The sequence below is a fragment of the Canis lupus genome, chromosome 11 (genome assembly GCF_003254725.2).
Source record: "Canis lupus dingo isolate Sandy chromosome 11, ASM325472v2, whole genome shotgun sequence".
Taxonomy (NCBI): domain Eukaryota; kingdom Metazoa; phylum Chordata; class Mammalia; order Carnivora; family Canidae; genus Canis; species Canis lupus.
Window position 1 is genome coordinate 5,264,468 of NC_064253.1, and position 23,980 is coordinate 5,288,447.

The window sequence follows — 23,980 nt, forward strand, 5'->3', positions numbered from 1 at the left end:
GTTTCAACCAGAAGCTAGGAGACTCCCGGGGACCCTGAGAGACTTGGCAAGCGAACTCCTCCATCCCCACTCTCCTAACCCAATTTCCCAATGAATAATTCTCTAAATGAGAGACAGGAGAAGTCTTCAACATGAGTGACAGCTCTGACGAACGCTGGTTTATAAATCAGCATGAGCATCTATGACTAGTTTTCTAGGGAAAATAATTGAAGCTGGTCATGGGGACCACGTTGCACCTGCAATAAGCCGCTCTTGTAGCGTGGGCTTTCTGAGAAACCAGAGCCCAAGGGAAAGCTCATGAGCTGCCCCGTTGTAGGGAGATGCAGTCCCAGGGAAGTTAGAGTCAAAAGGGAATGGGTCAGGGGTAAATGTGAGAGGCTGGAGTCAGCCTGTGATTGGTTGCAAGAGGATAATGCTCCTGGGATGTGTTCAGCAAGACCAAAGACAGACCCTCAAGACAGAAGAAGGGAAAGAAATTTCTCTGCCAGCTCTTTCCCATTCCTTGTGTCCCATGGGTTAAGAGTCTGCCCCATGGATCACTAACTCTCATGGAAAGGCATCCTCAGCCTCTCCAGGCACATAGGGGAAGCTGGAGTTATACAACTTTGCCACAGTGAGCATTTGTCATGTTTTTTGGCCACCTATTGCTTTTCAGCCTATTTTATATTCAGAGAATGTCCTAATTTTGGAGAGTTTGCTCCCCAAAGAAGTCAGAAACTCTCCTGACATCTCAGATATGAGGACAGAGGGTCCAGGTTCTGCCAATCAGACCCACCTCATGGAGACCTCCATGCAGAAGCAAGTAATTTATTACAATATTACCTGTAATACAATTCTTTTTCTGCTTAAACTAGCTAGAGTGGGTTTTGTTCCTGAAATCAAGAACCTTGAAATATTCGTGCAAACTAAAAATAAATTTGAGGTTGTCTTCAAGTTACAACATACCTCTCTCATCCTAGATCTGCTCGTTTGTGGAGAGCAGATCTCATTAATTTCCATTCCACATCCTCTAATCATAGAATTCTGTGGTCTTAGAGGCAGAAGGATCCTTTTAGAGACTACTGTATTTCATCACTCACCTTTGGCTTTGAACAAATTTTCATGCCATCCCCTCTTAAGAGAACCAAATTTCTCCTGAAACAGACAAACAAGGTAATTTATTTCGGCTAAATCATGTTTGTGCCAGTCATCCAATGCATAGGGCTGAAAGGGCACTCTTGGGAAATTTTATTTGTATAAGAGACAGGTGAAGGACCTGCAGGCCATAATCTAATTTATTCAGGCACTTCTGGTGGAAAAAAAAAAAAACAGTGACCTATAAATCTGTAATTTTTCTGCAATATCTAGCAAAATCAGGTCACTATTTCCAGCCCTAACGTTGTTCCTTGGTCTTTTAGCATTGAGCTATGTCACGAATTTCCTTTTGATAAGGTTGATTAGTAAGTTGTGGAGAAAGCAAAATTGTAAGGCAAAACCCACAGGAATCTTTCTAAAGCATACCTCCTTTAAGTCACCACTTATGTCGCAGCTGTATTATTCTAGGATCACAAATTATTAAAAATGTCGTGGTGATGTTTCCCCCTTCTAGCCTATTAAGAAGGATCTGGTGAAATTTACTTTTGGTTTACTTCCCTTCTAGCCCATTAAAAAGGATATGGTGAAGTTAACTTCCCTGTTGATTGGAAGGTTATCATGGCCAATGGCCACCAGCCATCTTTGATTTAGAACTGTTTATTCCCCAAAGATGGCTGAGTGAGCGAGTGTGGGTTTTAGGCTGGGGTGTGTATCAAAATCACCAAAGGACATTATCACCACTCTCTCTTCCCCCTGATTCTTCTATGCTACCCCTTAGTTTAGGATGGCAAAGAAACAGAGTACTCTACTGTGTTTAGGTCAGGCTATTCAGAAACTTTTCTTTTGAGAAAGAGAGTATGTGCATAAGTGGAGGTGGTGGGGAGGAGGTAGGAACAGAGGGGAGGGAGAGGAAAAAGGAAAGAATCTCTTGTAGACTCCCTGCTGAGCACAAAGCCTGCTGCGGAGCTCGATCTCAGGACCCTGAGATCATTAACTGAGCTGAAATCAAGAGTCCCATGCTCAACTGGTTGAGTCACCCAAATGCCCCTGTTCAGAGACATTTTAATGCATCAGCTGGCAAGATGGCCCTATGCTGGAGAACTCTGCCCCAAACAGAACACATAGATATATTTTAAAAATAAATAAACTAAACAAATAAATAAACTAAACTGGTCACAGGAGGGGATACCAGTGAATCATTCTTGCAAAAGTATGTTTAATACTAATGTATTAAAGAGGGGCACCTTTATTAATGTTTAATACATTAATAAAGATGTTCAGCAGTTGAACATCTGCCTTTGGCTTAGGTCGTGATCCCAGGGTCCTGGGATCGAGTTCCACATTGGGCTCCCTGCAGGGAGCCTGCTCTTCCCTCTACCTATGTCTCTGCCTCTCTCTCTGTGTCTCTCATGAATGAATGAATGAATAAATAAATAAATAAATAAATAAATAAATAAATAAATAAAATCTTATAAAGAGGTGCTCTCTAAAGGAAACCATTCTGTGATCACAGTTCTGGGAATATTCTGCTGCTCCATTCCTTTGTCTATAGCCCCTTGAACAGGTTCAAGGCTACTTGTACTTGCCCTGGGATGTGGGGTGTGTAGCCCCCAGCTAAGAATCTCTTTCAGGGAGAGTGGCTGTTCTTTAACGAGGTGGATCATATTCTCAGTGTGTTGGGCCAAAACCAGATGGAACAGAATTAGGAAAAACAGAGGGTAGGTCCTGTCATACTTGCCATTCCTTTCCCCTTAGTTTCAAATGACAATGACTAAGCTACTTTCATTGGATTCTAATTCTTAATTTGAAACAACATTCTCATAGGCAGTGGATCAGTATTTTGGCCAGCTTGCATGTGGGTGAGCTGGTTCTCACCAGTGGAAGGTAAGTGGAAGTCATGTGTGTATTATCTGAACCAAAGCAGTTAAAGAGCTAGTGTACCTTCCCCACTCTTTCTCTGTCTTCTGGCTGGATGCTGACAAACAGGCTGATCTCAAAGGGAGGCAGGGTGTCCAAACAGAGGCCTGGTCTCGGAATGGTTCTGTTGGAACAGAGCTCTCTCCTCCCTTCCTCACTCCTGCCTCGCACTTAGGACTTCACATAAGCAAGAAATAAACTTCCATTGTGTTAAATCATGGAGATTTTAGGGTGCATCTGTTTTATCAGCTAGCATTTGTTAACTCAGAGATATTTGCCTTAGAAAAACCCTTTTGCTGAGAAACATATACATGAGTATCAGGGCACTGTTCAGGGGCTCCCCTCGACTGGCGACATGGGTGCTGCCTGACTCATGAATTGAATGATAAAGCCAATTAGATCTTCAAATTAAAACAAGTTGTCAGGAACACCTGGATGGCTCAGCAGTTGAGCGTCTGCCTTTGGCTCAGGTCATGATCCTGGGGTCCTAGGATTGAGTTCTGGTCCGGCTCCTTGCAGGGAGCCTGCTTCTCCCTCTGCCTATGTCTTTGCATCTCTCTCTCTCTCTCTCTCTCTCTCTCTGTGTGTGTGTGTCTCTCATGAATAAAGAAAAAAAATATATAAAAAAAACACAACAAAATAAAAACAAATAGTGGTCAGCACCAGGAAAGAAAGGAAAGGCAAGTGAGGTGGGCAAATAGCTTTAGCTATAAATATAATTATTATTCATTTTTTAACAAGATTTATTTAATGAGGGGGAGGTAGGGGCAAAGGAAGAGAGAAAGAATCTCCTGCAGACTTCCTGCTCAGTGAAGAGCCCTATGAGGGGCTTGATCGCAGGACCCTGAGACCATAACCTGAGCCAAAGGCCCACGCTTAACCAATTGAGCCACCCAGGTGGCCCATCAGATTCAAGTTTGATGAAACATTTCTCAACTGAGAGAGAGGCTCCAGGAAAGTGATTGAGTTCTTATGGACCCTAGAGTCAGGTCTAAAATCGCTGACCTACTAGCTGTGGCAACTGTGGGCAAATTACTTAACTCTGTTTCCCTCTGTTTCCCTGTCAGGCTTATTTTATTTATGTGTTAATTTTTTTTATTGGGGTGCCTGGGTGATTCAGTGCATTAAGTGTCTGCCTCTTGGTTTCAGCTTAGGTCATGACCTCAGGATCATGAGACCAAACCCCATGACTGGCTTTGTGCTCAGCATGGAATCTGCTTGAGGAGTCTCTGTTTCCCTCTCCTTCTGCCCCTCCCTCTACTTGTGCACATGTACTCTCTCTCAAATAAGTAAATAAATCTTAAAAAAATTTTTTTTATCAACATACAATATCCTATTCATTTCAGGTGTTCATCATGGTGATTCAATATTTTCATGCATTACAAAGTGATCCCTATGACAAGTGTCATCACCATCTGTCATCTTATGAAGTTATTGCAATATTATTGACTATATTCCCTAGGTTGTACTTTTCTCTTTTTTAAAAAAAAGATTTTATTTATTTATTCATGATAGACACAGAGAGAGAGGCAGAGACACAGGCAGAGGGAGAAGCAGGCTCCATGCAGGGAGCCTAATGTGGGATTTGATCCCAGGACTCCAGGATCATGCCCTGGGCCAAAGGCAGCCACTCAACCGCTGAACCACCCAGGGATCCCATTCTTAGGTTGTACTTTTCATCCCCATGGTTTGATTATTTTATACCTGGAAAGTCTGAACCTCTTAATCCCCTTTGCTTATTTTGCCTACTCCTGAAGCCCTCTCCATCTGGTAACACCCGTTTGTTTCCCGTGTCTATGGTTTAAGTGTGGTCATGGGTGCAAAGCCCATGGCAAGGTGTTGGGGTCCCTGCAACTGGCATAGACTGAGAAATCTACAAACAAGGCCTTGAGCTTTCCCATACATGTGAGCTCTCCTCCAGAGTGTGCTCTCTGTGGACAGCAACAAAATGTGCCGCTCCTTGAAACACTAATCTTTCTAATCCACCAAATACATAAAAAGCTATTTTATTTGATAAACTCCATTTAGAAAATACTTTTTGTTACATGATGAGAACAAATGTCCTGTATCTAATTTTCTTCCATAAAATCTGAGCCCAATCCTTTCACTGCAATAAAAATGTAAGCCTCAGGGATCCCTGGGTGGCACAGCGGTTTAGCGCCTGCCTTTGGCCCAGGGCACGATCCTGGAGACCCGGGATTGAGTCCCACGTTGGGCTCCCGGTGCACGGAGCCTGCTTCTCCCTCTGCCTATGTCTCTGCCTCTCTCTCTGTGCGTGACTATCATAAAAAAAAAAAAAAAAAAATGTAATCCTAAAAAAAAAAAAATGTAATCCTCCTGGAAGACACATTTCTCTTTGGCCCCACTTTGAAACTCTAACTCAAATCTGCATCTATGTGGAATTCAGAATTCTCATGAGAATTAATATTCATTAATATTCCCTAGGTCTGTCCAGATAGATGTTAAATAATTTACCTGATGAATATTAAAGATTAGTCAAAACTATAACTCAGATATTTTGTTTGACATTCAGAACTTCCATTTTAAAATCTGGAATTAAATTTTTTTGTCTATCTGATATTTGTCTGTCTCACTTCACTAGTAGGTAAGTTCTGTGAGAGCCTAGACTTTCACCTGGTACATAAGCAGTAGTTAGTAAGTTGTTGTTGAATGAATGAATAAATGAAGCAGAAGGTTTTTACTGCACAACTAAAAAAATAATGTCTGAGCCAGAAATGAAGGTCTGGGGACACCTGGGTGGCTCAGTGGTTGAGTGTCTGCCTTTGGCTCAGGGTATGATCCCAGAGTCCTGGGATCAAGTCCTACATCGGGCTCCCTGCATGGAGCCTGCTTCTCCCTCTGCCTGTATCTTTGCCTCTCTCTCTGGGTGTCTCTCATGAATAAATAAGTAAAATCTTTTAAAAAAATAGAAATGAAAGTTTGTGCTTAGGAGCTTCTTACCTCAAAATGCATTTTTTTCCTCTAAATTCAATGAATTCTCTGAAATTCTCCCCTTCCTTTAATTTCTAAAGTTCATCTAGAGCTTTCCACATGTATGGAACTGTACATTTTATGTTATATGTTAATTTAAATACATTTTCTATATGACACCCATGTGCTATTAACCAATGCACTGGACATGCTTGGTCCTCAGAGTGGATCCTGAAAGATCTGATGCCTGTTTTCATGGCAGTCCTAGCTTACCCTAGTGTACGTAATTTACGAGGCTGTTTAGATCTCTCAAGACTCTTGATTTTGGAGTTATGAGCTCAAGCCCCATGTTGTGTGTAGAGATTACTTAAATAAATAAAACTTAAAAAAAATAGAACTCTGTTAGAAGGCTTTCCAAGGGCCAATGACAGACATCATTTCTTGCCTATGATAAGCCTACTTTTACTTTTTGTGAAAATACTGAAGAACTACTCTCAGGTACAAGATTATTTTCCTTAATGGTCTTTTTATTTTTTAGTTATTTATTTTTTCCTTAATGGTCTTTTTATATATTAATAACTTGACTTTTTTTTTTCAAACAGGAAATTGAGCCATAAACAAAAAATTCAAAGAATGTTCTCTTCTGAAGAAGGGAGTTGATTTTTTGACCCTGATCCCAGAAACACTGAAGGGAAAGATGACCTGTAGGCATTTAAGAGATTCAGGGCATTTGCATCTGTCTGCTGGTTTTACAGGCAGTCTGATTAAGATTAATGAGGAAGAGTAGAATTGTTGGTTAAAATGCATTTCTGCAGACTCTCCGAGTATGTTGCCTAAATGGCAGGAGAGAGGATGCATGTATCAGAAGAAGGCATTTCGAAAGCACATTCCAAATAGTTCTGTTGGACACAGTCTTCTGTCCCTTGACTACACTCCAACTATATCCTGCTCCTTAACCTAAATGAATGTTCCCTGAAGAATTCTTATCTTCTATCTCGGCCAGTTTTTTTTTTTTTTTTTTAAGTTGTGGGGTTAAAAACCTTGCCAATTCATTCATTCATTGAGCAACTATTTATCAAGTATCGATTTTGTAAGAGAAATTCCAGGCCTTTCCAGAACTCATGTGCTGGTGCAGGAAGACAGACAATCATCAAGTCAGCAAGCAAATAAACAAGATCATTTCAGCTGGTGATGAGGGTGATGAGAACGAAATCATATGGGAAGAAGTGCTGGAAAATGTGAGTGGATGATCACCAGAGACAGTTGGCTGGGGGGAGTGCCAGTGAAGCTGAGACCTAAACCATGAGCGGAAACTAGGGAGAAGAGAGAGCAAGCATGCATGATGGCTAGCAAACAAAGAAGGCCTTTGGGTCAGCCCAGGTGAACAAGGGGGAGAGAGGCACAGCAGGTTGAGGTCAGAGAAGGGGACAGAGCAGAATCATGGAATTCAGATTGTACACTAAAATGAGAAGTAAGTGTGTGACTTTAGGTAAGGGAGGGACACAATCTGACCTGTGCTTTCACAGGTAACTCTGCATGCTGCGAGGAGAGTAGATCTATTTTAGCCTTGTGAATGCGGCTGATACAAACTCACCCAGGGCCAGTAACAGGATTCCTATTTTTATTTTCTATCTGTTGCAAATCCAGATTAGTTCCCAATCCCTCCCCTTTATTCTTCCTGAGCTTTAGACCTGTCCTCCGGAAAACCAGGCCCTTTTAGGTAATGATGCTTTCCCTCCCTGGAGAACCTGACCGTGGTGTGACCTAGCACAGGGGGGAAAAGCAGTCCACTGTCTTATAGTCACTTAGCAAAAGCATTGGTTGGTGTGACCTGGAAAAGTCATGCTGCAACTATGCTCCAAAGCAAGATTTTTTTGACCAAACCTTCCCCCCTCCCATGATTAACTACAGTGACTCTGCAGTTTTCTCTGTAAGGAGAAACCTGTTCTACCAGGATGCTGCCCTTATTGCTCAGGCCTAAGACACGGCCAACTGTGTGGGTTTTCTAAGTGAATTATGATTGAAACACACATTGCTTGAAGCATGCACTGTGCCGGGCCCTCAGTGGGTGGGGGAGTCTGTTCTCCAAGCCTTCAGCATGGATTTTAACAGCAATAGAGACAAGAGCCAACGTTTACTGAACACTTAACTTCTGCCACATATTCAACTAAATCAGGTGTTGGCAAACTTCTTCTGGAAAGGACCAGATAGCAAATGTTTTGGGCTCTCTGGGCCATGATCTCTGTCACAGCTACTCAATTTTGCTTTAGTGTGAGAAAGCAGCCACAGATAACAGGTAAGGAATGAGCGTGGGTCTGTTCCAATAAAACTTAATCCCCCAAAACAGGCAGCGGGCTAGATAGGGGCCCACGAGACAGAGCTTGATGACTCCTAAGTGACTTATAAGCATGAAGTTATTTGATATTCAAAGCACCTCAGTTGTTACTACTGCCCTTAATTTACAGATGAGGAGCTTGTGGCACGGAGAGGTTATGTAACAGGCCTGGATGGCACAGCTCACACCTTGTGGAACTGAGATTCACACCCATGTAGCATGGCTCCAGAAGCTGACTGCCAAGTCACTGTGAATGTGGCTGGGCCAGGACGAGCCCCAGGCTCAGTCACCTATAGGTTTCATTTGCAGATTAATGAGTTACGTGGTTTCTTTATCTATAAGATGCCTACCTCACAGGATAATAAGGAGAATAAAATGTTGGGAAATACAGTGAACCATATAGTACAATGTTTACATCAGCACAGTGCTTTGGAAGAGTTGTCAAGTCACTCCAAATTTTTGTGTCTTTTTGGCATAATATGTGAGGGATACCCAGGGATGGTCTCTGAGTTATTGGGGATACTTATATCTGGCTATGTGTGATCATCTTGGCAGTTCATAATGGTAGTATTAGCAGCCTAGGATTTTTCTGCTTCTGTTCTTTCCTCTACACACTCCATACAGTTATCACAAGGATAAAATAGAAGGGAGATAAATACAGAGAGCTATGGAGAATAGGGAATTTTAATGGAAATTCTGCAGTATATAGCATACAGGGAGAAACTTATGTTTCATTTTCTTTCTCTTAAAATATGGACAAGTGTGCATGTTCTTTAACTGCTATGCTGGCAGTACTCTTGAATGTTTAAGAGATTAATAAAAATACTTGGAAGTTCAAATCTAGTTTTTGATTTGGAGATCAAAGTTTTTATGATCAAATCGACTCTACCTGTGTTCATAAGCTAAGAGAAAGTGTGCTGGGTTACATTTTTGATCCCCAAAGATCACTTTCTTTTTCTTTTTATAAAGATTTTATTTATTTTTTAGAGAGAGAAAGACAGCATGCACAAGCAGGGGGAGGGACAGAGGGAGAGAGAGAGAAAGAATCTCAAGCAGACTCCAGGCTGAGCATGGAACCAGACATGGGGCTCCATCTCATGACCCTGAGATAGTGACCTGCACGAAACCAAGAGTCAGATGCTCAATTAACTGAGCCACCCTGGTGCCTCCAAAGTCCCTGTTGTGTGTATCATTTGTAATATCACACGGCTCCCTTTTTAGATATATCTATTGAAAAAACTAGCATCTGCAATGGACATTATTTGGACAGAACTATCTTTCTTTTTTATATTTTTGTTTTAAATTTTTCTTTCTGAGGGGGTCACAGGGAGCTGACTTCGGTGGAGGCAGCACAATGACCATGATCCGGGCCTTCACATGCAATGACCTGTTCCGGTTCAACAACATTAACTTGGATCCACTTACAGAAAATAATGGGATTCCTTTTTACTTACAGTACCTCGCCCACTGGCCAGAGTACTTCATTGTTGTGGAGGCACCTGGTGGAGAGTTAATGGGTTATATCATGGGTAAAGCGGAAGGCTCAGTAGCTAGGGAAGAATGGCATGGGCATATCACAGCTCTCTCTGTCGCCCCAGAATTTCGACGCCTTGTTTTGGCTGCTAAACTTATGGAGTTATTAGAGGAGATTTCAGAAAGCAAGGGTGGATTTTTTGTTGATCTCTTTGTGAGAGTATCTAACCAAGTTGCAGTGAACACGTACAAGCAATTGGGCTACAGCATATATACGGGACAGTCATAGAGTACTACTCAGTCAGCAATGGGGAGCCCGATGAGGACGCCTATGATATGAGGAAAGCACTTTCCAGAGACACTGAGAAGAAATCCATCATACCTTTACCTCATCCTGTGAGGCCTGAAGACATTGAATAACCATGAGCAGTGGTTCTTAGGCTGATGCTCCAGATATCTTATGGACAGTATTATTTTCATTGGATGATCTTGGGGCTGTATTAGGAAAAAAGTAATTATTTAGGTCTTACAGACTTCAAGAAAATACAGGTTATAAAATTGAGTCTCATTGTTTCCAGTTAGCAATTTCATACCTACTAAATCCTTTCACTGTAATAAAATTCAATCAAAAAGGCAGCTAGGTCAGATGGAAACATTCCACTATTTTGGTTCGTAATACTCACTATATGCTAGGAAAAAAACTTGCTCCAGTCTCCTAAATTCTGTGCCTGAGAACCACTGCTGCATATATATTTTTTATTTTGTATCAAACTGTTAATTGAAGCTTTAAAAGCATATGTGAAATGTATAAATCTAAGATGTATGATAAAATGCACTGTTGACTCTCTGAAAAGAATTTTTTTTTTCTTTTTGAAAGAACTACAGATTTACAAGAAGTTGCAGAATATCTATACAGGGAGGTCCCATGTACCCTTTCACCCAGTTTGCTCCAACTGTATCACCTTGCAAAACTAGAGTTCAACATCAAAACCAAGATATTGATGTTGGTAGAGGACACAGAACTTATTCTGGTGTCACAGTGTTACATGCAGTTATTTGTGTGTGTGTGTGTGTGTGTGTACGTGCACGTGTGTGTGTATGCAGCTCTATGTCATTTTATCACAAGTGTAGACCATCACAATCAGAATACAGAACTGCTTTATCAACACAAGCTTCCCTTGTACTACCTTTTTATAGCGACCACCTCTCTCCTTCACATCTAGCAATCAATGATTTGTTTTCCATCTCTGTAATTTTGTTACTTCAAGAATGCTACATAAAGAAAGTCAGATGGCATATAACCTTTTGAGGGTGGCTTTTTCCTTCACAAAATTCCTGATGCATGTAGCTGGAATACATCCTTTTTATTGCTGAGGAGTGATCTATAGTAGGGACGTAACACAGTTTGTTCAATCATTCACCACTGAAGGACATCTGGTTATTTCCAGTTTGGGGATATCATGAACAAGCTATGATGAGTATGCCTGGGCAAGTTTCTGTGTAAACATAAATTTTCATTTTTCTGGAATAAATACCCACAAATACAACTGCTAGATAATAGAAACTGCATGTTTAGTTTTCAGGAAACTGACCCACTGTATTCCGAAGTGACAGCACTATTTCATTTATATTTATCTTTAAGTATATGTTAAATAGGGACTCCTCGGGGTGCAGTTGGTTAAGCATCCACTTTTGGTTTCAGCTCAGGTTGTGAACTCAGGGTCGTGAGATCAAGCCCTGAATTGGTATCTGAGCTCAGGGTGGAGTCTTCTCAGGTTTCTCTCTCCCTCTTCCTTTGCCCCTCCCCCCTCAAATAAATAAATCTTAAAAAAATAAAGTATACGTTAAGCAAGAAAACTTTGTGAATTCAACATCAACTGTGATATCTATTATGTATATTTTAGATATGTGATATCTATAATGTATAGTATCTATATCACATATAGATACATAATATCTATTATGTATATTTATGTAATTATGTATAATTTATGTATGCATAATTCATTTCATATCAGATCTACTTTTAACTCAAAATTCACCCAGTGGTGGAGAAGAATATAATCCTCTTTGTCTCTCTACAATTGAATACACTTTATGTAGTGACTCTTTACTGATATCATCTTTATGTAGTGACTCTTTACTGATATCATCTTAAAAAACCATAGTCTCCACTGCATTCAAAATTCTCCTCTTTTTACAAGTGTAGAATATAAAGCAAAGTGAAACCAAAAATATTTTCCAATATCCTATAGTTTTAAGAGCGGGAAAAATAAGCTCTTACTGGGTTGACTCAAAAGGTACATTTAGAAAACCACGGGGCACCTGGGTGGCTCAGTGGTGGAGCATTTGCCTTTGGCTCAGGGCATGATCCCAGGGTCCTGGGATGGAGTCCCTCATCGGGCTCCCCACTCAGCAGGGAGCCTGCTTCTCCCTCTGCCTATGTCTGTGCCTCTCTTTCTCTGTGTCTCTCATGAATAAATAAAATCTTAGAAAAAATAAAAACCCACAAAACCCTTGATTTTTATCGTTTCTTTTCCTTTACCTCATGTAGGTAAACCAAAAGATCAAATTGCAGAAACTTCTTTTTCTAAAAAAAAAAAAAAAAGTGCTTAGGAGTGAAGGTGGCATTCTCCATAAAAGAGCAAACAGAAACAAGGGCAAGTGTAACCACAGGATCTCAGGGGCTGCAGGAGAAAGGGGAATGCGTGAGCTCAGCTGCACTACATATAAGTCAATGAGCAGTATCTGCTGAGAACTCACTGTGTGCCGGGGGCTGTGGGGAGATGGGAGAAGGCAGGATATAGGCCAAGAAGCATAATTCTATCCAAGCATTTCCTTTCCAGCTGGGCGACACGTGGTTCTCGCATAAAGAGACCTGAGACAGCAGGTGCTTAGTAACAATAGCGTGCATGTGCATTGACTTCGGGCCAAACGCTAGCCAGAGAGCTTTCCACATATTATTTGTTCAACTGTTGCAGCAGCCCTGTGAAGTCACTGTCATCATTCCCATTTTACAGATGAGGACACCAAAGCTTGGTGAGTTAGCTAAAATAGAACACGTCATCAGCAACAGTCTGCGTTTCCATAGTCACTGAAAAGGTCTCTCATCTATATTAGCTTTCCTGCCCCAGGGGACAGAATGCACAGGTCCCCTCCCTACAAAAGTGCAGCCTGAGCTGGGAGGTGATTGTAGGCCACCATCTCCGTTGGCCCAATGTGACTTTTGGCCAAGGTCTTCTTTGACCAAGACTTATTTTGTACTAGCGCTGCATACTGAACCCACCTGAGCTCCAAGAAGCAGGAAGCAGAGCCCTATTCCATTCCAAAGAACATGCTTGCCTTCACTAGGTTTTCCATCTTTATTTTGGACACAGAACTCCCTTTTTCAACATTTCACACTGAAAAAAAGAAAAAAGGACAAATAAGGAATTGTTTTGAAGAAGAAGGTAGAGGAGGGGGCAGCCGGGTGGCTCTGGTCATGATCTCAGGGTTCTGGGATTGAGCCCCGAGTCCAGCTCCCTGCTCAGTGGGGAGTCTGCTTCTCCCTCTCCCTCTGCCATTCCCCCTGCTCCGGCTTGCTCTCTGTCTCTCTGTCAAATAAATAAATAACATTTTTTAAAAAGAAGGTAGAGGAAGGGTGAAGGTCCTGCTTGTTCTCATTGCTTTCCTTCCCTGGAGGTGGTGGAGAGGCTCATTTCTGAGAAGTACTGCTCAAAGCCCGGCTGACTCCTACCTCTTCACTGAACCTAAGAGGCACAGAAGTATGATCCTGTTTTGGCCACAACCAGATGAAAGTCATGGTGAGAAGCTGGAAGTGGCACCCAGGTGTGCAGATGAAGGAGGTACTGTTCACCAACTTCAGAAGGTTCTGAAGGCCACCTGGCCCCCTGCACCTGCTCCACACCTGCTTGTCAACCCCGTCTCCATAATTAAAGCACCTATTTTTTTTTAAGATTTTTTATTTATTCATGAGAGACATAGAGAGAGAGAGGCAGAGACATAGGCAGAGGGAGAAGCAGGCTCCACGCAGGGAACCCGATGTGGGACTCGATCCCGGGTTTCCAGGATCACGACCTGAGCTGAAGGCAGACGCTTAACTACTGAGCCACCCAAGCATCCCTAAAGTGCATATGTTAACAAGCAGATATTTTCCAAGCAATAAAAAAAAGGTGTTATGCTATATGTTGGCAAATTGAACTCCAATAAAAAAAATAAAAATAAAAATAAAGAAAGCTAATGTCAGCCATTTGCACCTAAATCTGTTTAACGTTTTTAAAGATTTATTTATTTATTTATTTATTTATTTATTTATTTATTTATTTATGATAGAGAGAGAGAGAGAGAGAGAGGCAGAGACACAGGAGGAGGGAGAAGCAGGCTCCTAAATCTAATAAAGAATCTGAAAGTTCTGAAGCACTGGGAGAAAGAAGAAAACACAGAAAGAAGGAAAAAGATTACCCAGGTTGGGAAGCCAGGGGACTGAACAAACAAACAAACAAAATCCCCTCAAAACAAAAAAACCCTCTCTACTTCAGAACATTGCTGAGACCCAGCCTTGAGGGTGGGGTTTGTGGCCAGAAACTTTCCTGCTGATTTGAGCTGGTGAAAATTTGGCAGAGCAAAGGCAGCTCAAGGTATAATACCTGCAGGCCAAGCATTTGCTTGGTCTCTTGTACAGGACTTTAAATAGAAAACAGAAAGTCTATGTCCAGATTTGAGAGTTTTGTATGGAACATGAGGTCATTTAGGTGCTCTTTAAAAGAAGCAAATCCTTTAAAGGAAATTTTATTGCTTCCAAAATCACTTTTTATTCTCTGGACGCTTTCTTTCTTTGGCACCATGGGGTTTTCTTTTGGTTTTTTAGATTAAAAGAATATGATAAATGTACTCAATGTGTAAAAAAACAAAACAAAACAAAACAACAGGCTCAAAGTTCTGCTTTTTCAAGAGATAGAACTTTTACCCTTGCATTTCTGATGTGAGTCTTTGATGCTCTGCCAGGATTTGATTTCAAACCATTAATCCATTAGGGTGACATAAAAATCTCTGTCCTCTGCTCCATGACCCACAGCTAGAGGCATTCAACAGAAAAACTAACATTACAGATGATGTTTCACAGAGCCCACGGATCAGAGATTTCCAAAAAGGCAAATTTCCTAGAGAGTTTCTATGTAAAGATTCTGAGCACATCTTTCCCTTTTGACTATTCTGAACCACCTGTCTTCCATTTGGTGGAGCCGAGAGAGAGCAAGATGTCAGACCGAGCACATATGCCCACATCTCCAAGTCCTTTCAAATAACTGGATATATATTTTAAAAATAAGTAATACAGTAATGCTTAGAAAGCAAGAAGGGAATATAAGGGCAGGGAGAAGAAATGTGTGGGAAATATCAGAAAGGGAGACAGAGCATAGAGACTCCTAACTCTGGGAGGCGAACTAGGGGTGGTGGAAGGGGAGGAGGGCGGGAGGTGGGGGTGAATGGGTGACGGGCACTGAGGGGGGCACTTGACGGGATGAGCACTGGGTGTTATTCTGTATGTTGGTAAATTGAACACCAATAAAAAATAAATTTATTTAAAAAAAAAAGAAAACAAGAGTTGCCATTATGTGGAAGAAATGTTGAAAAAAATTGCCTGGAAGGCAGGAAGAAGACAGGACTGGATTGAGAGGGACCCTGCTGCAGAGGGTTGCTGTGGGGCTGGGAGCTGTTCTGGTGCGTGTTCTCAGCTCGGATGTGCTGGGTACCAGATGTGAGGACAGGCCACACACGCTACCGGGAGCACGCCTCAGCACAGGCTTCACCAGCAGCTGTGTGGCCAAAGGGATCAACACTTTGTGCATGATTGTCAATCAGGAAATTCCAATTCTAGATATTGTCCTTAGAAACATACATCTATACGTATACCAAGGTTATGAACACTATGGCCCTTAAAGTGATTGGCTTATGATAGAATTGTGTGATATATTCATAACTGTGGGGGGAAAACCCTGTACTGACAGTAAATATCATGTACTAGCATGGAGCACCCATTATAATGTGTTGAGTTTTTAAAAAGCTTTAAAAAAGCAGTAGAGCTGGGGTGCCTGGGTGGCTCAGTCAGTTAAGTATTCAACTCTTGAATTTGGATCAGGTCATGGTCTTAGGGTCGTGAAATTGAGGCCTGCATTGGGCCCCCTGCTCAGTGGGGAGTCTGCTTCTCCTTCTTCCTCTACCCTTCCTCCTACTTGCACACATGCTCTCTCCCTCTCTCAAATAAATAAATAAAAACTTAAAAAAAAAAAGTAATGGAATCACCCATAGAATCTGATGCCACTTATTTAAAAAACATCAATGGCTAGTTTTCTAAATGTAGACTTGTAAATATGTATGTATCTATATAAACGGACATAGAATTGTCTGGAAGGACGTATATAAAACTGAAAGTCTGTTAGCCATGACTTCTACATACTTCTATAGAGTTTGAACTTTTTATTTTTTTAAGGATTTTATTTATTTATTCATGAGAGACACACAGAGAGAGGCAGAGACACAGGCAGAGGGAGAAGCAGGCTCCATGCAGGGAGCCTAATGTCAAACTTGATGCCGGGAACCCAGGGATCATGACCTGAGCTAAAGGCAGACGTTCAACCACTGAGCCACCCAGGTGCCCCTAGAATTTGAATTTTTTTAAAGATTTATTTATTCATGATAGACATAGAGAGAGAGAGAGAGAGAGAGAGGCAGAGACACAGGAGGAGGGAGAAGCAGGCTCCATGCTAGGAGCCCGACAGGGGACTTGATCCCGGGACTCCAGGATCGTGCCCTGGGCCAAAGGCAGGCGCTAAACCGCTGAGCCACCCAGGGATCCCCCTAGAATTTGAATTTTTAAAAGATTAGAATATATTCATGTATTGTGAAAAATTTTTTTAATTAAAATTTTTAATAGCATGAGTTTCTTCAGAGACTTAAAAAACAGAACTATCCTAAGATCTGGTAATTGCACTATGGGGTATTTACCCCCAAAATACAAAACACTAATTCAAAGGGATACATGCACCCCTATGTTTATTGCAACATTATCTACAATAGCTAAATTATGGAAGCAGCCCATGTGTCCATCAACTGATGAATGGATAAAGAAGATGTGGTATAAATATATACAATGGAATATTGCTCAGCCATTAAAAAAATGAAAACTCACCATTTGCAATGATGTGGATGGAGCTAGAGAATATAATGCTAAATTAAATAAGTCAGAAAGACAAATACCATATGACTTCACTCCTATGTGACATTTAGAAAACAAAAACAGATAAGCAAAGGGGGGGGGGGAAGAGAGGCAAACCAAGAAATAGACTCTTAACTATAGAGACCTGATGGTCACCAGAGGGGAGGGGGTGAGGGGGTGGCTGAAACAGGTGGTGGGACTTAGGGAAGGCACTTGTCCTGATGAGCACTGGGGGATGTAAGGAAGTGTTGAATCACAATATTGTATACCTGATACTAATATTATGCTGTATGTTAACTAACTGGAAAATAAAATAAAAGTTTTTAAAACAGAGGAAACCAGCTATTTCAAACATCCAACTACTCATTAACAGACTCAAGTAAATATATTATTTCTTACTGTACTTATTCTGAGTCTCCATGCTTTAAAAACTTCGTATGATAGAAGGTATTGCTAGGCGGGGTGGGAGTTCAGGTTGCCCCGTAGGCCTCTGTTAATACGTCCCTGGCTGGGAGGGGGTGGAAGTCCCTTGTTCTGAGTCATACACGGGGTGCAGCTGGCGAGGGAAGCCTTATTACCACTGAGAGCTGGTGGCTGACTCTGATACCATCCCAGTGGGAAGGAAGAGTGTCTTGTTTGGACCCATGCAGCGTGGAATCCCAGGCCCCCCACACAGTCCCACCTGACACCTTGGACGGAGGTGGTTGTCCGAGGAAAGCCTCTCCCACCTTCATACAGCCCAGGCTGGGGCAGGAGTTCCCAGTCAACCTTTGCTGGGGTGGGGGCCCTAGTTTCCCCTGTGGTGTGCCACTGGGCTAGAATGGTAATTATGTCCTCACAAACCTTGCGAGGCTGTCCTCTTCCCCATCCTTTGGCTGCAGAGAGCAGGCTTTGGTGGGGCCTTTGTGGGTCTATACCCTCTGGCTTTTCCTGGCGGGATGGCATCTTTAGCTCCAAGTGAGGGATAAAGGGGGGCAGAATGAAAACCCAGGAAATCAGCTGCCGAGTTGCTCCAGGGACTCCTGCTGCTCAGAGATCGTCTGCCTTATCTCTCCACCTTGCAGAGTCTTTTATTTTTGTTTTATATATAATGTCTAGTTTTTAAAGTTGTATTTAGTGGGAAGGATAGGGGAAAGTATGTCTGTTTCAGCTTCCTAGAAGTGGAAGTCCACTTACTCCTTTTAAAATGTTTTCTATTTGGGGGCACCTGGCTAGCTCAGCGGTTTAGCACCTGCCTTTGGCCCAAGGACATGATCCTGGAGTCCCAGGATCAAGTCCCATGTCGGGGTTCCTGCAAGGAGCCTGCTTCTCCCTCTGCCAGTGTCTCTGCCTCTCTGTGTATCTCTCATAAATAAATAAATAAAATCTTTTTAAAAAATAGTAAAATAAAATGTTTTCTATTTGGGGCCACCTGGCTGCCTCTGTCAGTTAAGCATTTGCCTTCGGCTCAGGTTATGATCCCAAGGTCCTGAAATCGAGTCCAGCATCAGGCCCCGCTCAGTGAAGAGCCTGCCTCTCCCTCTCCCCCTGCCCCCTGCTCATGTGCACTCTCTCTCAAATAAATAAATAAAATCTAAACAAAGACAAATGTTCTCTATTTTTATTTAATTTACAAAATAATGTTCACCCTGACAAGCAGAATGACAAAAAGAAGCATACAGAAAACCTTAATAGTATAAACTCCACCTCTGCTGCCTCTCTGCTGTCATCTCCCCTCTCTGATGTGTCCAAGTCTCATGAGTGTGCTCTCGTCACCTATCTCCTCCAGGTTAATGCAAACGTACTCAAAAAACATAAATAGGCATTTTTTGTTTGGTTCAGTTTCTGCGAAAATGCTTTCTTTCCTCCTTGCCCCAAATCAGCAGTTCTACCTTGTGTTTCAGTCTGGAAATGCCCGGGAGCACTCGGAGGGGAGACAAGTACAGAGTGGAAGGCACCCCGAGCTTTCTTTGTGTGAGAGAAGAAGAGACGGAGAAGAGAAAGGAAACCAATGAGCACTGATTTTCCTGAGAGTTTATATATATAAATATCAGAAGTGATTAAAACCACCAGGACTTAGAGCCCCTGATGCTCTTCTGCATTTGGAGTCTGCTCCCGGGATATATTAACAAAGAACAACCTGAGGGCCAGGAGGTGGCCCCTGACTGGCTCACAGGGAAGATGCCGGGAATGTCATGTGAGTGCTCATGGGCCCAGGTCCCCAAGGACGTGGGCCTTCCCTCCCCCCATGGGAGGACCTCCCACTACCACCTCGGGCCTGGGGTGCCCGGTGGGCTCACAGGAGGGAAATCCTCCACCTGTACCAGCTCCTCCTCACGGCTCAAAACCATTGCCCAACCAGAGGGGTATTGGAGGTGGAGTCCAGCCCCTCTGCTTTGGGGTACAAAGCCTAGCAGGCTCAAGATCACAGAACCAGGATAGAAGACAGTGACTTGCCTCCCCACAGATGTGTGACAGGAGGGGTGGGGGTGGGGGAGTGGGGGATCTTGATACTTAAAAGGGAAATGGAAACTTTTTAAAAAAGACTTTATTTATTTATTCATGAGAGACACACACACGGAGAGGCAGAGACACAGGCAGAGGGAGAAGCAGGCTCCATGCAGGGAGCCCGATGCGGAAAGTGCCAGGAGCGAGATCTCTGAATAACAAGGCTGAGCAGGAGGGAGGAGATGGAGACACAGCCGGACAGCTGGACAGGTGGACCGACGGATTACTACATCTAAGGAAGGACAAAGGAAATGAGATGTCTATGGAAAGTCACCGTTGTCCTATAGATCCAAAATGACAGGCACAGCATGGTCCGTTTCCAGCACCACTGGCCCAATCGGGGAAGGCGGTGGGGGAAGGCTTCTCTTCCCTCGGGAGGCAGAGGCCCTGATACCGCTTACTTTAGAGACGGAGCAGAAAGGCTCTTCTTTCCCATGTGTGAAGGAAATCATCCACTCCGCATCACTGTGCCCATGTTCGTTCTCAAGTTTAGGATGGCCCAGAGGTGCCACACGTCTCCCCGGGTCAATCTCTACCCCCAAAAGCTAACATCGTGTTGAGTTTTGTGTTTCTGAGTGTCGCCTTCTTATTTGACTTGATGATTCCTCCCCTCACCCTTCAAGTATAGCCAGGTTAATTGGGTATACGTTTCCAAGCTAGCCTCAAAATAGGAGCAATTAAATTCATTAGACCTTTGAGGGCTGGATTAGTTAAAGTCATTTTTCCCCCAAGAAGTGGTACAACAGCTTGAAACCTGATTCACAGCTACATTCCAATGGTTTCAATATTATGAGATAATATGGGCATTCAATCCTACAGAACTATTTATACCTCACCATCCTAAAGCAAAGGAACTTCTGTTGCTGAACCTGTTCCAGGGATGGGTATGGATTTGAATAATGAATAAGGAACTTCCCTTAGGAAGAGAGTCTCTGTCACAGAAATACTCCATTTCTTAGAAATAGCCAGCTGGGAATAGACCACAATACCCCATTTATTCCAAGGCCTGTGTTGTAGGGAAGAACCAACAGCCATTCCCCACCAGGCACTTCCATAGGCAACATTATACCTTGAAAGAGGGTGGAGCATTTATCACCAATTTTATCTGCATATAATTTTTCCTTTCTCAAGTACAGGAGATATCAGTGTTACAGATTAACACAGTAAGAAGCTGAGTCTATGTTCATTCCTGAAAAATTATAACCATTTCTGAGTTCATCTATAGAATAACCTGAATACTCACTGACCACATTAATGGATTGTGTTCTTTTTTTTCCTCCTTTTTTTTTTTTTTTCCAGGTAAGCTTCATGCCCAGCATGGAGCCCAACATGGGGCTTGAACTCACAAGCCTGAGATCAAGACCTGAGCAAGATCAAGAGTTGGACACTTAACTGACTGAGCCACCCAGGTGCCCCTGGATTGAGTTCCTCTTGCTTTATAAAATCCTTTTTGTTATTACCAGACAACCCTTTACTTTTGGGTGTTTCTGTGCACTTACAATGAGAACACTCTTCCACTGCTCTTATCTCAAACTAAGATTGAGTCTCCTACTCACGGGAAAATTCACTTTTTATTTGCACTGTCACTTCTAGGTCCTGAGAAGTGAACAGGATTCTAAAATGAAAATGCAGAGCTGCCTTCCCTGACCCTGGTGGATCCCCTCAGCCACTGCTCTACATATCACTTTGAAAATAAAATTTCTGTTGTGTAATATGGTAGAAAGAAAGAAAGAAAGAAAGAAAGAAAGAAAGAAAGAAAGAAAGAAAGAAAAGAAAGAGACATTAGCAATACTAGATAGATAGCTGAGACCAACAGAGTAGGGCACATTGGAGACAGCATTTCTCTGAGTGTGGTCAACACATCACTGACACCAGAAGGATCCCCTGCAGAGTCTCCTAAAAATGCAGATTTCTGGTTGCCACGCCAGATTCATTTGTGCAACATGTTTCTGGATGGGCCTTAAGAATATGCATTACTAACTAGCTTCGCAAGTGATTCTGATGCTCACTAACATTTAAGGATTCGCTGAAATGGCTGCTCCTTTCTAGCCACCCAAAAGTGGCAGCTTGACACACTCTTGGAGAAAAACAACTGCTCTATTGTAATGGAGATGGGAAGAGAGGAATATATAATTATTGAGTGTGTAAAATGTGCCAGAAATTGTGCTAGTTAAGAATCAATGTGTTTTAGAGGTGCCTGGATGGTGCACTCAATTGAGCTCCCGACTCCTGGTTTTGGGTCAGGTCAGGATTTCATATTGTGAGACCTAATCCCACTTTGGGCTCTGCGCTTAGCATGGAGTCTGCTGGAGACTCTTTCTCCCCCGGTTCACCCACACCTTACCACGCACGCATGCATTCTCTTACTCTCTCAAATAAATAAAACCGTTTTTAAAAAAATAAATAAAATAAACGTATTTTATTTAAGCATTACAACTCTTTGTTGAGGTGATCTGTTTACAGTAAAAAACAGTGGAGCCAGGATGCACACCCAACATTCTAGAATTTGGTCACTGCACCTTATGCCCATCTCCCAGAGCTGGGAGTCCAGGAAATGGAGAGATGCATTACCCGGAGAGACTTTATGGTGGCACACAGGTGGTACTGGGTCTCTGGGATGCCTCATCATTTTGATGACCCGTCTAAGCTCCCCATGTGTAGGTGCTTTATGAAATAGCCTTTTTGTCCCACATATGTCTGGGGAGAAACACAGATGGAGTATAGGCATATTTTTTGATATATTATTAAGATTATCATCAGTAGAGTTGTGGGGTTTTTTTTTTAGAGATTTATTCATGTATTTTATAGAGAGAGAAAGCATGAGTGGGAAGGGGAGTGGGAAGGGAGAGAGAGAACACTAGGAAGACTCCCTGCTGAGCGCTGAGCCGGACATGGGGCTCAATTTCACGACCTTGAGATCATGACCTGAGCCAAAACCAAGAGTCTGACACCCAATCAACTGTGCCACCCCGGTGCCCTCACTAGTAAAGCTTTTTAAACAAGCATATCACCCACTGTTACTGACAACATGCACCGGTCTTTAGGCTAAGTTCAATTCCAGAATTGACTCTTCAAAATGGCCTATGAGGTAGGTGCTATTAGTTCTACATTTTAGTTAAAGAACAGAAATGTTCCTTTGTGTGAAACTTATGTATGCTCACACAGCTAGCAAGCCGCAGAGGCTGGGATGTCTGCTGGACTCCAAAGTCCACTGGAGTCCTAAGACCTAGAGTCAATGCAGCAAAGTTCAGTTTCTGCCGTGACAGTCAAGTAGAGGTCCAGTGCTTTTGGATGTTGACAGAAAACCTGTCTTTTTCATTTATTGTTAAATAATAGTTTTGAGTAGCTATGAATACCTTCTGTTGAACATTCTATGTCTTGCTGTCTTTTTCCAGACAAGCCAGTCCTTTCTCCAGATTCACCCAACCTCTTAAATGTCCATTTGATTTAAGGTGAGGTGATCTTGCTATAGATGAGTTTGTGTTGGGTTTTCCACATACATGCTAGAGTTCCCACTAGCCTGTGTCATTTGTAAGACATGTCAGTGAGAGCAACCCGAGGTATCGGCGAACACTTCAATATGAGCTGTCCACAGGGATATTGATTATAGATCATAAAAGTTTATCTCATCTACTAAGACTTCTGACATATGGGCCCAGGAACATGCGGTCCCCCACCAACATAACATACACAGTGCAACTCTTACACTAACAGAGGGCTAGTCAAGTGCTCCAAGTAAGAAAAATAATACTTGCCTGCTATGGAAAGATATTTCAACTTTTTAACTCACCATCAAACAGCAGCTCTTGGGAGATAATGCTCAGTGGGGTCTCTCAAAATGCTGCATGTCTTGTGAAAAGAGGCACTGGTTGCCGTTCTGAAATAGCTTTTCAAGGATGTCTGTATAGAGAACAGCCTTGGGAAACAGAGATCACGCCTCCCTCCTGAGCAAAGGGCAGGCGTGTTCCCCACACCATATAAAAATACTGGGCTTTCTTAAGCTCAGGGTTCCTCTCTTGTAATGCAACTCACTGCACATGGTGGGGTCCCTGGGCCTTCTTGGAATCATCCTGTGGGGCTTGGGTCTCAAAGCCCTGATAATGCTGATACTCTGGCTACTGCTATGAGTGGTAAGTTTCTGTGTCTTTGCCCCACGAGTGTGGTGTCCTTTGCCAAGATCCATGAAACTATGGCAGGCCTACTTGTTAAGCTTGCAAGTGGTGTGAAATCTCAGACCCTCCACAGTTCTTGACAATAGCAGAGCCATTATAACTGTTTTGAATGTGGCCAACTGCCATCTGTTGAGCACCTGGTGTGAATCAGTAAGCCAAACTCTGTTCTAAGTAGTGTACCATGTGATTTCATCTGATCCTCACCAGACTGTTGCTTAGGAGAGAACACTGACAATGAGCATATTCTGACTTTTGTGCTAATATCTACTCCTCTCTGACCTAGCAAGGAAGTCCTCCCTCCCGTTAACCTTGGGGGTGAGCCTATCCCCTTTGTGGATGATCAGCTTTTGAACTTTATTCTCTCTTTTTTTTTTAATT

General features: G+C 42.5%; 1 protein-coding gene, 1 long non-coding RNA gene and 1 pseudogene across 2 annotated transcripts in view; 2 read left to right on the plus strand and 1 right to left on the minus strand.

Moving 5' to 3' along the window:
* The window catches only part of CCDC112 (coiled-coil domain containing 112), a 45,212-nt gene extending 44,094 nt beyond the window's left edge, over positions 1 to 1,118 (minus strand). The window contains exon 1 of the mRNA XM_049115965.1: positions 1,080 to 1,118. Within this exon, the coding sequence (XP_048971922.1) occupies positions 1,080 to 1,103 (24 nt within the window). The 5' untranslated portion in view covers positions 1,104 to 1,118. The remainder of the gene's footprint in view (positions 1 to 1,079) is intronic.
* Positions 1,119 to 7,024: 5,906 nt separating this feature from the next.
* On the plus strand, positions 7,025 to 21,813 carry LOC125756027 (uncharacterized). The gene is made up of 3 exons (XR_007413877.1): positions 7,025 to 7,160; positions 18,827 to 19,119; positions 20,730 to 21,813. It is a non-coding gene; the product is annotated as an uncharacterized LOC125756027 (long non-coding RNA).
* Positions 9,597 to 10,396, plus strand: LOC112659679 (N-alpha-acetyltransferase 20-like; annotated as a pseudogene).
* Positions 21,814 to 23,980: the final 2,167 nt, after the last annotated feature.